The 13930-nt window shown below is 36.3% G+C and overlaps 1 protein-coding gene across 1 annotated transcript in view; it reads right to left on the bottom strand.

Moving 5' to 3' along the window:
- Positions 1-6458: 6458 nt before the first annotated feature.
- LOC108966952 (probable multidrug resistance-associated protein lethal(2)03659) overlaps positions 6459-13930 on the bottom strand; it is an 11590-nt gene continuing 4118 nt past the window's right edge. The window contains exons 2-7 of the mRNA XM_018930119.1: positions 11051-11281; positions 8980-10980; positions 8503-8899; positions 8278-8428; positions 7271-8219; positions 6459-7190 (exon numbers count right to left, since the gene is read on the bottom strand). Coding sequence (XP_018785664.1) covers positions 6920-7190; positions 7271-8219; positions 8278-8428; positions 8503-8899; positions 8980-10980; positions 11051-11281 — 4000 coding nt within the window. The 3' untranslated portion in view covers positions 6459-6919. The remainder of the gene's footprint in view (positions 7191-7270; positions 8220-8277; positions 8429-8502; positions 8900-8979; positions 10981-11050; positions 11282-13930) is intronic.

Genomic DNA, 13930 nt, shown 5'->3' with positions numbered 1-13930 from the left:
TTTTAGTTTTAGGACTTACAAACAACCGTTATGTGAACAAAACTATAATACTCTCCTTAGCAACTTTGTTGCGAGAGTATAAAAAGAGGGCGGAATTATGACTCGGTTTTTGCAAATTGATAATGATCCGATCTCCTACCAAAACAACCAGCATACAACTCAATCCACAATAGTGTTAAAGCCAGTTTACACGCAATCCAAAAGACTACCGCGTCTTAAATGTCGAAAAATAATAGAATACCCTATAGAACCTGCTTGAAGAATTTGAAAACTGTGCTTTTCACCGGAAAGCTAATTGCTATCGTGTTCTGGAATTCTTAAAGCGTGATCTACATCTACTATCCAAAGAAAGGAAATCAGGGTTCTGTAGTACTGAATTCATAGGAAGATTCGATGGTCAATTCTAGAATACCGGCTCCATTTGGCGAAGAAAAACTGTTATACCACTATGACAACCCACCGGTTCAGACCTCGACCGTCACCATGACCATATTGGTTTAATGAGATATAGCTTATTCACTTTATTCTTCAGATCTGGCATCAGGCGATTTCTTTTTGTTTCCAAATTTGTAAAAATCACGCAACGGACAGACATTTTAATCTAATGAGGAGGCTATAATACTTTCATTCAGCTTAAAAACGGTCAAAAATTAAGATAAACAAATATGTATACAAAAATACTAATAATAAAATCGCATTTTTATTGAATTTTATACAAAAGTTTGCCAAAGTGACTCAAAATTATATAACATAGCCAATTTGCATAGAAATTAAAATTTTTCTACTACTGCCTCTGCCTACTGTTATAACTTCTATGATCATATATTTGTTAACGTATACCTAAATTGTGAATGTGTTGGGAAATATGCTAATCTTTAATCAACATAAAAGCGAGAACCACTAACTTTCATTCTTAACCATGCAAAATTCTACTTAGAGCAATCGGAATTCAAAAGCTCATTTTCAACAAAAAGTTGAATGCTCGCTTTAATGCTCACACCAAAATAAATATGCACATATATGTACACAAACTTATATATATATTATATATGTATGTATATGCGCCTAGACATATTTGCCGGCAAAACAAATAACATTGCAGACCATAAAATTTGCATAGAGTGTTAAAAAACATATGTACAGATATATGTATGTATTTAGTTTCGTTTGAAAAATTAATTTTGTCACTTTCATTTGAACAATATCAACACGTCAGCTACACAATATATGATACAAATTAAGTTTAAACATGAACGTCATTAAAAACAGATAAACACAAACTCGTTCAATCACAAATCGCGCAGACGCTTTAACCGGCATCATTAAAAAAGAAATTATTTGTCATTAAATAATAAGTAATATGTAAGGTTGACTAAGTTTGCGGCTGTGACTAATTTTGTAGATTGAAGTGCATATGAATTTGTTTAGACCAAGTGGTTGGAGTAGTCACTTAGATGTTTGTTAGTGGTTAGAACCGTTTCTAAAAAACACAGAAAGAAGTCTTTCCAAAAGCTATCAATGATTGGGAATTAATATCGAAGCTTTGAACCTTATAGGAGATAAACTCCTCAAAAACTCCCCCAGAAGTTGATTGCAGTTTTTACGATCTTCAAAATGAATGACAAAACTAAAATGGGTCCAAAATTTTTGCGAAAAAATAAGAAAAATGTAGAAGCAAGTCTAATTATTTATAAACGTATTATACGTATCAATTTGAGTTCCGTTTCAAATTATTTACCGTTACTTGTTATATGCTTAAAGTTGAAAATGAGTACTTTTTATCTTTTCTCATTGTATATTTTCGTTTCAAATAAATACATACATATTTATATGTAAAAATTAGTTGAGTATCTGGATGTTCTGTGCTATAACCAGTTTAATAAGTTTGCCCAAATATACAGGCGTTTATTAATTTTTTGGGAATATGTTTGTTTGTATTTTTTACACTGCAGCCGCGAGCGTGTCATATGATCTTAATTCTCTTCTGTAAAATATTAGCCGGCTTGTTCTAAAGTCAATGACATTCATTTTGAAGCTGTGCTATTTCAAGGTAATTGCAGTTGGTTAATAAGGAATATTTCGGTTAAAATTTTCGAGAGTGAAGAGCCTAAATACTAAATATTATTTCAAGTTGATTTGATTAAATAAATGCGAAGAAGATACGACGCTTTCGAGTCCAATTTTGTTCAGCGATGAGGCCCATTCCGACTCAGGGGCAATGTAAAGAAGCAAATTGCAGCATTTGGGACGAGGAATAACCTGAATATATTCAACAGCTGCCATTTCATTCAGAAAAAACAAGATTTTGGTATGGTGTTTGGGCCGATGGAATCATTGGTAAATATTTCTTCAAAAACGATGCCGATGAGAACGTAACCGTCAATGGCGAACATATCGCGCCATGATAACCAAATATTCGATGCCTGAAATTGAAGCTCGTGATCTCGGCGACATTTGGTTTCAACAAGACGGCGCCACTTCCCACACATCGCATCAGTCAATCGATTTATTGAGAGAACCCTTCGGTGAGCAGATAGTTTCACTTTTGGGCCGGTCGATTGATCACCAAGATCATGTGATATGACATCGTTAGACATTTTCTTGTGGGGATATGTAAAGCTTAAAGTCTATGCAGACAATTTCTTCGTTTCAGGCCTTAGAGCAAAACATGAGGCGTCTCATTCGCCAATTGGACTCAAAGAATGGACCATCTGAGACGTAGTCGCAGGCAACTTTTGAAAGAGATAATTTAAAAAAAATAAATGCCAAAGAAGGTTCTTTCGAATGATAATAAATATTATCCATTTAAACTGAAGTTTCTATGTTTATTCTTTAAAAAAGTAGGGAATCCCGAAATAGATCACCCTATACTATTGTACATAATTTTAGTAAATAAACTTTGAAATTTTGAAAAAAGGAGTTGTAATTGTTAATTCTCTAGCAATTAAATGCAATGCATATCGTCACGCAATCCAAACATCATTTCAAAAATATATGTATGTATATATGAAAGTGCTCAAAATGTGCGTTTTAAAACTTAAATGTCCCATACACTTCAAACTGTTACTCGACACTTTATACACACAAAACAAAGCAGTTTTGAAGCCAACAACAAAGAAAACAGCGCTGCCGACAACATGTTTCGCTGCCAAGTCTTGCTTATGAAACTTTTACAAGCAAAAATGTTATGAGTTTTTCAAAAAGACTCACCACTTTTCTGTAGCCGTTAATAAGCATCCCAAGAGGCAGCTATTCTAGGAGATATAAATTATTCCAAACACTTTTAAACACTATATCACTTGCACAAACTTATACTGCCAACGCAAAGCAACCACAGGCACACTTTATCTAACCCTTTTGGACGATTGTTTAATTAAAACAATGGCTATAATTAAAACAATGGCTTCACTAAAAACACCCACACTGCAACAATATTTGCCATGAAACGCTCTCTTTATATTGAATTTTATCAAAAAATCACAACTTTCACTAAATTTTCACAAGCGCGTCGGAAACTTCTACACGACAAATTGAAATGGCGACGGAAACTGGGAATATGGAGCTATGCAAAGAGTTGCCAGAGTTACAATCACTTGACGGATTCAATAAATCATTGAAAAATAGTAGAATCAGTTAAAAAACAACGTTTATTTCAAATGTATCATTATAAAGATAATGTGAAAATTTTATTTTAGTTTAAAATATACAAATATTATCTTGCTAAAATATTTTTTAAAATAATATTTATAATTTTTTGCCTTTGGTCACAAGCTGATATCAGCGCCATCTATATTTTATAATTTGGTGTTAGCACTTTTATAGCAACTTATATTGCTTATAGGAAAAGTATAGAATTTGTAAATGATTCGTTTGTTTAAAAGAATAATGCACGAAAAACCTAAAAAGCTTTAAATAAATTTAATTACAATTGGATAAATCTGAATGCAATTATTAACAATTCTTCTAAACTATGGCAACTCTTCTTGTCACTCTTTGGCAAATTGCTTCACACAGTTTCCGCCGCCATTTCGAATGTCAGCGTTTACAGTTTCCGATTCGTGTGTGAAAAAGTTAAAGAAAAATCTGAATTAATCTGTTTTAATTGCCAAAATAAAGAGCGTTTCAGTTGAAAAGTGTTGTGTTAAATGTTTATAATCGAAAATATGATTGCAATCAGTGTTTTCTACAATATTGTATGAGCAAAAGCTCAACGCAATAAGTTAGGGCTTCGGTGCTCCTCCAGCACAGCTCTTACGCGAGTGTGTGTTTGTGTGAGTATGTGTGAAAGTGTTTTTAATACGGGTATACGTCGGTTATAGATTCGAGTTAGCATTTGAGGTACATAATATTAAGGCAACATTCAAAAAATTTTAATTAATTTTAAGAAATAATATAATCTCGATTTTACTAATAAATCTTTATAAATAAAAAATAAAAAACGCACCTACATATTGTTGACAGCGCCATCTACTATTTATATTTGGCTGTACATTCAGCAAAACTTCGATAAAATATTTTATGTCAAGTCCTGATTATAGCACATACATTTCTCTAATTGAGTAATTTCCAGTTTTCTATAAAGTAAACGCAATTTTAATTGATAGTTTCTTTTCTACAGTTTCCGCCGCCATTCGAATGTCATATACTAGTTGCCAACTCTTGCAAGAAAATTTAATGAAAATTGTCAATATCGCAAAGTAATTAAAATATTACGTACTTTAACATAAATTTTACAGTGCTTATTGTTATTAGCTGAAATCATATTTGTATCTGCGTTGTTTTCTAATAAATAATTTATAGAGAAGCCTCAAGAGTCTGTATATGTATGTAATGGTATTCGTCAGCACTTGGTTTACATTGAACTTAATGTTAGAAAATATCCTATATAATAAATATAACGACGGAAATATAATATATAAATATATAATAATAGTTAAGAGAAATAAAGGGATTATGAGTATTTAGTTATTTTTAAAAATTAGATTGCTGTCAGCGCCATCTACATTTGTCATTTGGTCAATTTATACCTTGTAAAAATGTAAGAAGTAGAGTAGTGGCAACTCTATTTGTCGACTTGTGAGCATAAATAAACAAAATGAAATAAATTTAGCATTAAAATTAAAAAAGTGTTTTTTTTTTTTCAAAAATATTGCCGTGTTAAGTGTATCATAGTGAAAAGAAAGAAGCAGCATGTTCATTTGTTCAGTGTAACTTTTATGAAAATGCTAAATGAAAAGCTTTTGTATGTGAAAGTAGAATTTGAATGTGAATGCGACAAATGTAATTAAGCAAAAGCGACACCAGCGAAAGAGTGTCAACTAAAAAATAAAAAGGTTAGTACAAACATACATATGTAATAATAATTATATAAAATGGTTAAAAAATTATTTTAATGAAGGGGTTTTATCAAAAATTTTTCTGTCGTCGAAAATACTAATTAGAAATATTTATAGAAAAATTATTGTAACTGGAGTAATTAATATATGCGTAGTTGGTAAAAAACAAAAATATTTTACTTTTTCGTGGTGACCTTTCCATATTTAATAATAAAAGTACATTTTGTTACGTTTTCTACAGATTATAATACACATTAATAAAAAGAACAAACTTCGGCTGCAAGGAAGTTTTGAAATCTTTAATACATCTCCGAGGTTTCTTTGGGATGATTTTTATTGCCTTATTTTTTTCGGAGTTACAGTCCTGAGATAAGCGGCTAAGTGCGTCGTCCTTAAACGCGTTTTTCTCGCAACTGTTTTTTTGAAGTCGGTTGACAAATTTTATCGAGAACTACTTAACCGTTCCTCATAAAATTTACATAGGCCTTTGAGATATAATTCCTAAAAACTCAGACGAAAGATTTCTTTTCGATTGCAACGATTTGAAAAAAAATGCCGCGAAATTTTCATTTTTTTCTTAATGTTTTAATGGCCTAGTTTAAAATAATTTTTTCCAACAGCAATAAAAAATTCTAATAAAATATGTACATACATATATCATTTTTAATATGACAAAAAAATTGTTGAGAAAAGGCTGTTTTTTACCAGAGGAAGCTCATGTAACCCCTTAAAAGTGTCGTGGCAAACTTAATATACCCTGTTCAGGGTATAAAAAGTTTTGACATGAAAAATGCTAGCGCCCCACCTATTGGAGAATAGCTAGTGACGTAAAACAGAGAACGTTCTCTGCGAAAGATTTACGATACATATACCGAACAGAGAGCGTATATAGATAATTTTTTAGGGTCTTTAAAAGTACGTTCTATCAATATATAAATCATAAAAATTTCTTAAAACATAATTAGTATATAAAATTCTAAAAATATATATTTCCATTTCTAACTAAGGGAAAAATAAGCGCAGCATTTATTATTTATAATTTACCTCTGCATTCTTTTTAGTAATATGTCATCCTCACGTTTATGCACCAAATTTAAACAACAAATTACTAGTTTACACATATTTATTTGCTTTAATTTTTATTTTCAAGACTTACATATGTGTGAGTTTGTGCCCTTTTCCTTTACTACTCTATCAGTATAGAATACTACACTTTAACTAACAGTAGGAAGAGGTTTCTTACTTGTATATGAAAATAGTAGTATTTATAAAGCGGTACAAAATATTTTTTTTTTACAAAACACTTTCCGAAAATCCTTTTTATTTATACATACAAAATACGCGTATAGGGTATAGGCATGCTTGTAACTTTGTATATACAATAATTATGTACGTTTACATATTTTAAGTAACAAAGCAAAAGATTCGCGGTTCTTTTATGAGATTTTTTAAACAAACGTGTAAGTACAAAATTTACTTTTCGCGATTGTAAACAATCAATGGCTAGTTACAAAAGTTTAATTTATCACATTAAATGTATCAGTGGTGTCTTAATTGCACAGTTTACGTATGTATGTGACTGCTTATAAATCGTTTTTCTTCTGCTCGTAACTCTGCTCGGCCGTATTCATTAACAAATTCGTCATCGCGACGCCACTGTGCTCGGCTAATTGTCGCAGAAAACCATGTGGTCGTTGCAACAGCTCATATGGATGCCCAAGTTCGACCATTTGACCAGCATCCATAACCAAGACACGATCACTGTCCATTACGGTGTGCAAGCGATGGGCTATCGTTAGTACTGTGCATTTGGCAAATTTGGTGCGAATAGTTTTCTGTATCAGTTTATCGGTTCTGTAACAAAAGTTTTTCATATTAAATTTGATTACAAATCTTATATAAAATAATAGAAAACTGCAAAATTTTCAACTTACTCTGGATCGACATTGGCCGTAGCTTCGTCCAAAATAAGTATCTTGTTGTTCCTGAGAATGGCGCGTGCCAAACAGACCAATTGCCGTTGACCCACACTAAAGTTCGCACCACCATCATACATGCGACACGCAATGCCGCCTATCAGTGTCGACACATGTGCACGTAGCTCAACATCTTCCAATGCCTTCCACACTTCTGCATCACTGCGCTCCTCCATGGGGTCCAAATTATAACGCAATGTACCCGAAAATAATACCGGGTCTTGTGGTATTATCGATATTTTACTACGCAAATCATGTAGGCCGAGACTTTCGATATCTACGCCGTCCACGAGTATCGCACCCTCATTGCAGGCCAAACGAAACAGTGACTGTATAATGGAAGATTTTCCCGCACCAGTACGTCCGACAATACCGATCTTTTCTTGCGGTGCTATAACAAAGTTCAAGCCTTTCAGCACATACGAGTCCTTCGGCGAATAACGCAATTTCAGATCCACAAACTCAATGCGCCCTTCACTAGGCCATTCACCTTTCGGTTTTTTACTTGGCTCTGTGTCTAGCGGCGGTTCCGGTGGCTGTTGCGTATACTCGAGTATACGCTCCACGCTCGTCATATCATTTTCCAACTCCGCCGTCTGTCGCATACCCCATTGACACATACCAATCATGGTCATTGAATGCAATATCGCCAAACCGACATCACCGCTATTGAACTGGTTGTGTAAAACTAGGAAACTGAAAGTCACAGCTGCAATGTAGAGCACGCATAGGAAGTCCGACCACAGCGCGAAGGCACGAGTGCAGGAGATGAACAAAAACCAGGCGCATGTGTTGCCATTCATGTAATCGTGAAATTCCGAATCCAGTGCGGATTCGGCTTGCAAAGCACGTATGGTGCTGAGTCCTTGAAATGTCTGGTTGGTCAGCGAATATATCGGACTGCGTGCTGTAAAATGGAAATATTATAAGTATTGAAATCTAAAATAAAATCAGAATGCGCTTACTAATCGACTCTATGCGCTTAACACTACGACTGGTGTTCACATAGATGTAACGGAAAAGAAAAAGAAAGGCGACAATAAATGCGGCCGGCACTAATAGCCAATAATTGGCAATGGCTACTATTATAAGAACGCCCGAGATGTCAATAGCAAACTGTAAGTTGTAGAAAAAGATTAGTTTTATTGACTAAGCAATAGAGTTTTAATGAAGCTCTTGTGCTGACTTACCGCTATACAGTCCAACAATGTATGTGGCACGTCAGTATCCACGGTGCGTATATCCTTAGCAAAACGATTTAGAATCCTGCCAGACGAGTTGACATTGAAGAAATACATGCTGGTGCGTGTAATGCCACGGAAAAGTCGATCGTGCAGTTTGAGCGATATACGAAGACACATGCGAAAGAAACCGAATGTACGCAGTATGTAAACGACCATGGTGGAGCCAAGTATAATGGCATAGAAAGTGACCAACTCTTGACGCACTGCTTCCTCATTTTCCGCATCATTATGTACGTACGAACGATTGGCCGCGGTTTCATTCGCCAACAAGGTTATATTATTGTCATTCAGGCTTCTCATCGGCGTAGCGCTGACTGTAGAAACTTTCTCCTCCCAAATAACCCTAAAAATAATGCACAAATTTGAGTGAATTTAGCAATTTTGTGCTAAAAAGCCTTTCGAACACTATGTAACTTTACTTACCACCTGGACAAAAAGTAGTCGACGCCTGTTAACATAAATCGAGCGCATATAAATAATGCCACAATTATGAAAAGTAGTATGGGGCTTTCTAAGGCCTTAAAGAACGACATGTAGACACTCAATTTCACGGAGCCGACGGCCTGTTGCTCTTGATTTATATCCTCGACTGGCGTTTCATCTGCTCGCAACAACTGATGATGTTCCATGCTCTTCTCCGACTCACTGCGCGACATGCGGCTATCAACGCTAAGCGCATCCGTTGAGTCTGCCGTTGCATTGGATGTTTCATAAGTAGCTTGCATTAGTAGGAATTGGCACTTTTCATTTTTCTGTAGATCCTGATATCTGCCTTGTGCCTCAATGCGTCCCGAGTTCATAAGTATTAGCTGCTCCACTTCGAAAAGATATTGCAGTTGATGTGTCACCAAAATCACTATCTTATCATAGAGGAACTCAGTAATACAACGCTCGAATATATGTTTTCCCACGTGTGTGTCTACAGCTGAAAGTGGATCGTCGAGCAGGTAGATGTCTGCCTTGTGGTAAATTGCACGTGCCAAATTGACACGCGCCTTTTGACCGCCACTCAAGCTAACGCCGCGCTCGCCCACGATGGTTAAATCACCATTTGGCATCAGCTCTAGATCACGCTCCAGTGCACATGCTTTTATAACTTTCTTATAGCGTCGTTCGTTATATGAATCTACGAAAACAATATTATCGCGCACAGTGCCCTCGAACACCCAAGGTTCTTGTGCCGCATATGATAATTTGCCGTTAATCACAATTTGGCCGGCATTAATTTTCACCTCGCCCAGCAGCGCATTCAGTAGCGTCGACTTGCCCGAACCAACAGGACCCACAATAGCTACCATGGCGCGCTCGCCAATTTTCACATTCAGGTTCGAAAGCGCTACATTTCCCTTGCCATCCGTCGGCGCAGCTGCATCCCACGTAGCGCTAACACTTCGTATATCGACGCCCTTACGTTCGGCGTGTGGATGTACTTCACGTCCATTTACAAGATCCAAGAAATTCTCTCCATCACTCACATTGCCGTTAAGTTCCGCTTTTTCACTGCTCTCATTATTATTCTTCTTCGCCAAATGTTTCTTATCTTTTTTCAAAACAGGCGTTGTCGCCGCATCTCCATCTTGTAGGAATTCGCGCACACGTTTCGCTGATACCGTTGCCTCCGATACGAACGTGATCGCCAATGGCCAAAAGTGTACCATCGAATCGTTCAGCATGTTAAAATACGAAGATACCGTATACACGCGCTTAGCGGTCAATGAGTCGCCGAGGTAAATGTAGGAAACTAACGCAAGAAAAACTGATAACGGTGATATCATAGAGGTACAACTCAGCGCCGCGTGTATATACGAAGTACCCTTTATGGCGCGCACTTCTTTATATCTTATATCCGCTATAAGTTTAGTAAATGAATTCTCCCACGCATACATTTTGATCACTTGTATGCCCTGTATGATTTCATTCATCAGCTTTACACGCAAATCCGTACGCTCGGCAGTTCGTCGTCGGTAATAGGCCGCCTTCTTGCCCACATAAGCTTGTAGTGGTATAAAACTCAGCATGAATGCCACGCCAATAACTGCGGAGATACCAATCTCACGATACATCAGATAACCGATAATCAGCGACTCAGTGGGTCCCTTCCACAGGTCATGCAGAAAGGCCAACGCCACATCGAAACGCCCCACATCATTCGAGAGTATGTTTATGGCGCGTCCGCGCAACCCATCGTTACTGGCATTTTTAGAGATTTGTAAGCATTTGCGGTATATTAGACCTGATAGGCCGATTCTTATTTTAGTGCCCACTTGAAATATGTAAAATATAAAAGGATGAAACGAAAAAACTGGTATCACAGAACATAGCACAATGCCGGCAGCAAGTTTATAAGCATCTAACTCGGTTGTTGTCGTCTGGCCTTCGACGAAGTAGGCGACCAGACCACCAAGCAACAACGGTTGTATGGCTCTAAAACAATGCAAAGTAATACAAAATTATTAGTTATTTATAAGTTAGTTCTATAAGTTAGAGGACTCACTTGCAAATCGATTCAGTTATGGAATAAAGCACGCCAAGTGGCAAAAATACTGAACCATAGGCGCGTCCAATCACGCGCAAAATACTGGGTTTCTTATGCAGACGTTCTTCCTCCCAAAGTTTACTAAACTTATCGGTAAGTCTTTCGCTATCTAACGATTGACGATTTTGATATAAATCCTCCTCTCTTAGCGGACCCTTCAGACCCAAACGAAAGATATCACGCATCCACCTTAAAGCAAAAACAAAATAATTTATTTAAAAGCACTTAGAGCGCGTAGTGCAAGTAGAGAACAGTCAAAAAGTAGCAAAAATAAAAATAAAAGTTTGTTTATTTCTTTCGGCTGTGAGTGGCATACATATACCTATTTAAGTGAATAACCTAGTAGCGACTGCAATTAGAAATCGGAAACAATGCTTACCAATATGTAAGAGCACACAGTAAAGAAGTGAGCGAAGAACCGGTTGAGGAGCGTACGCACGTGAAGCGCAAAGTGCAAAGCGCTACAAATAAAATGTATGTATGTATAGTATATAAGACCGCTCGTAGAGGCCAATAAACCCAGCTAAAATTTTCGTGTTTCCAAATTTTTGTAACCGGTTTATTAGCACAACCTCGAAATAATAAAATTGATTGTATAAATTGAAAGTATTTAAAAATCAGGGCTAACAAACGAGCACTTATGTTGGCTCACATACGTTAGGGCGGTTCACACCTAAATATCTTTAAAATTTAAAACAAATTTATTTGAAGTGGCAAATACAAATAATTAAATCTAAAATTCTTATTAGTTTTATGTACAAACTGCTAAATTTCTTTACTTTCAGACAAAAACTAAGAAATCATTAGTTATATAGAGTAAGATCCCTGATTTGACCTCTGAAGTTTTATGCCACAAAGTCCAATGACTTATACTAAGAAAACTGTTATTCAAAAGTTGATGTTTAATATTTGCGTTGTTAAAATATATTACTAAGGATGTTTGAAGAAAAATAGAATTAACTGCAGAACCCGAATTATAGAACTACTATGAATTTCTTATGGTTTTGAAGTCTCTTATTTTAGCTTTAGAAAAAAAGAAACTGGAAATAATGACGTATACTTGTATATTTTTTGAGGTCCTCTACGAGTCGTTCGTTACCAAACGAGGTTTCCGGCAAGGAAACTTTATATCATGCCATTAGCACTGTGGTAGTACGGTTTAGCTCCGTCAGAATCGGGAAGGTCCTCTACGAGTCGTTCGTTACCAAACGAGGTTTCCGGCAAGGAAACTTTATATCTTGTGACTTTTTCAATATACTCCTGGAGATAGTAATTCGCTGCCGATCTGAATAGAGAGGGTACTATCTGTGCATCTGCTGGCGTACGCCTATGACATTGATTTCATTATCCTCAACAACCATGCTGTTAGTTCTGCTTTCTCCAGACTGAATAAATAAGCGAGGCAAATGGGCAAGACGAAATATCTCCTGTCATCAAACAAACAGTCGTCGCGCTTGTGACGTGGCTTCCACGTCACTGTTAACAGTCATAACTTTGAAGGCGTAGATATATTCGTCTATCTTGGAACCACGGTAAACATCACCAACAATGTCAGCCTCGAAATCCAACGCCGAATAACTCTTGCCAACAGCTGCAATTTCAGATTAGATAGGCCATTGAGAAGTAAAGCTGATCCAAAGACCAAACAAACAAGTCAGTCACCATCCCCGTCCTTTTATATGGTGCAGAAGTATGGACGATAACAATATCTGATGTTGTGATGTCCCATGACAGTCGGATCTACATAAACGGAACGGACCCGGATATTTTACGACTTGTCGAGAGAAAGATTCTGCGAATGGTTTGTGGTTATTTGCGTATTGGCCTGCGAATACCGCAATCGATGGAACGATGAGCTTTACGAGATATATGACGAAATTGACATAGTTCAGCGAATCAACTTAGGCTACTCTGGTTAGGTCATGCTGTGCAAAGGAATGAAAGCAGTCCAGCTCTCAGAGAATTCGACGAAGTACTCGGGGAAGCAGAGGAAGAGGAAGACCTCCACTCCGTTGGAAACACCAGTTGAAGAAGGCCTCACTACACAGCGAAAAGGAAGAACGACTGGCGAGATTTCATAAACTTGTCTACGCCAATAAAGAAGGAGAATTATGGTTTAGCGTTTAGAATAAAATATTGAGAACCATAACTAAACCAATCCCTTAGAGACCTTAAAGATTATTACCAAAATGTTAAGGGCCTTTCGGTGTTCACTGCAATGCTTCAAGATATTAATAGCCAAGAGACCACGTAGTACGTTATTTACAATCAAAATGATTGACAGAAAAGGCCTGTCGGCAATTAGTAGCCAAATACGGTATATAAAAGTACTTATATGTTTACCTTCTGTAGATACAGTATTGTACAAAACGTAAGCAGTTTTGTGGCTTAAGAAGTTAAAATTAAATTGCCCTAAAAAGTATTTATTGGAATATGGGCGTTTCTTCAATATCGAAATCTTTATAAATATAATCACTCTAATTAAATATTCTGTTTGGTATTAACTATTTAAAATTTCGATTGAACTTAATTCAATTTTTCGCGACTTGTGTCTATCGATGGTATGGTGAAATCAATCGATGTCGTAGATCAATCCAATATACTGATACTATAGCAGGTTAATTTCCTACTTATCCAGAATAGACCTCGACATATCTAATATATGTTCAGTGTGCCACGAATCACAGCATAACACTGGCTACCTCTTTGCGTGTTTCACTAACCCTACTCATCTGAAACACTTCTATCGGGTGATTTTTTTGAGGTTAGGATTTTCATGCATTAGTATTTGACAGATCACGTGGGATATCAGACATGGTGTCAAAGAGAAAGATGCTC

Source organism: Bactrocera latifrons, unplaced genomic scaffold, assembly GCF_001853355.1.
Source record: "Bactrocera latifrons isolate USDA-ARS-PBARC rearing strain unplaced genomic scaffold, ASM185335v1 scaffold_171, whole genome shotgun sequence".
NCBI classification, from domain to species: Eukaryota; Metazoa; Arthropoda; class Insecta; order Diptera; family Tephritidae; genus Bactrocera; species Bactrocera latifrons.
This window is presented reverse-complemented; position numbering and strand designations above follow the sequence as displayed.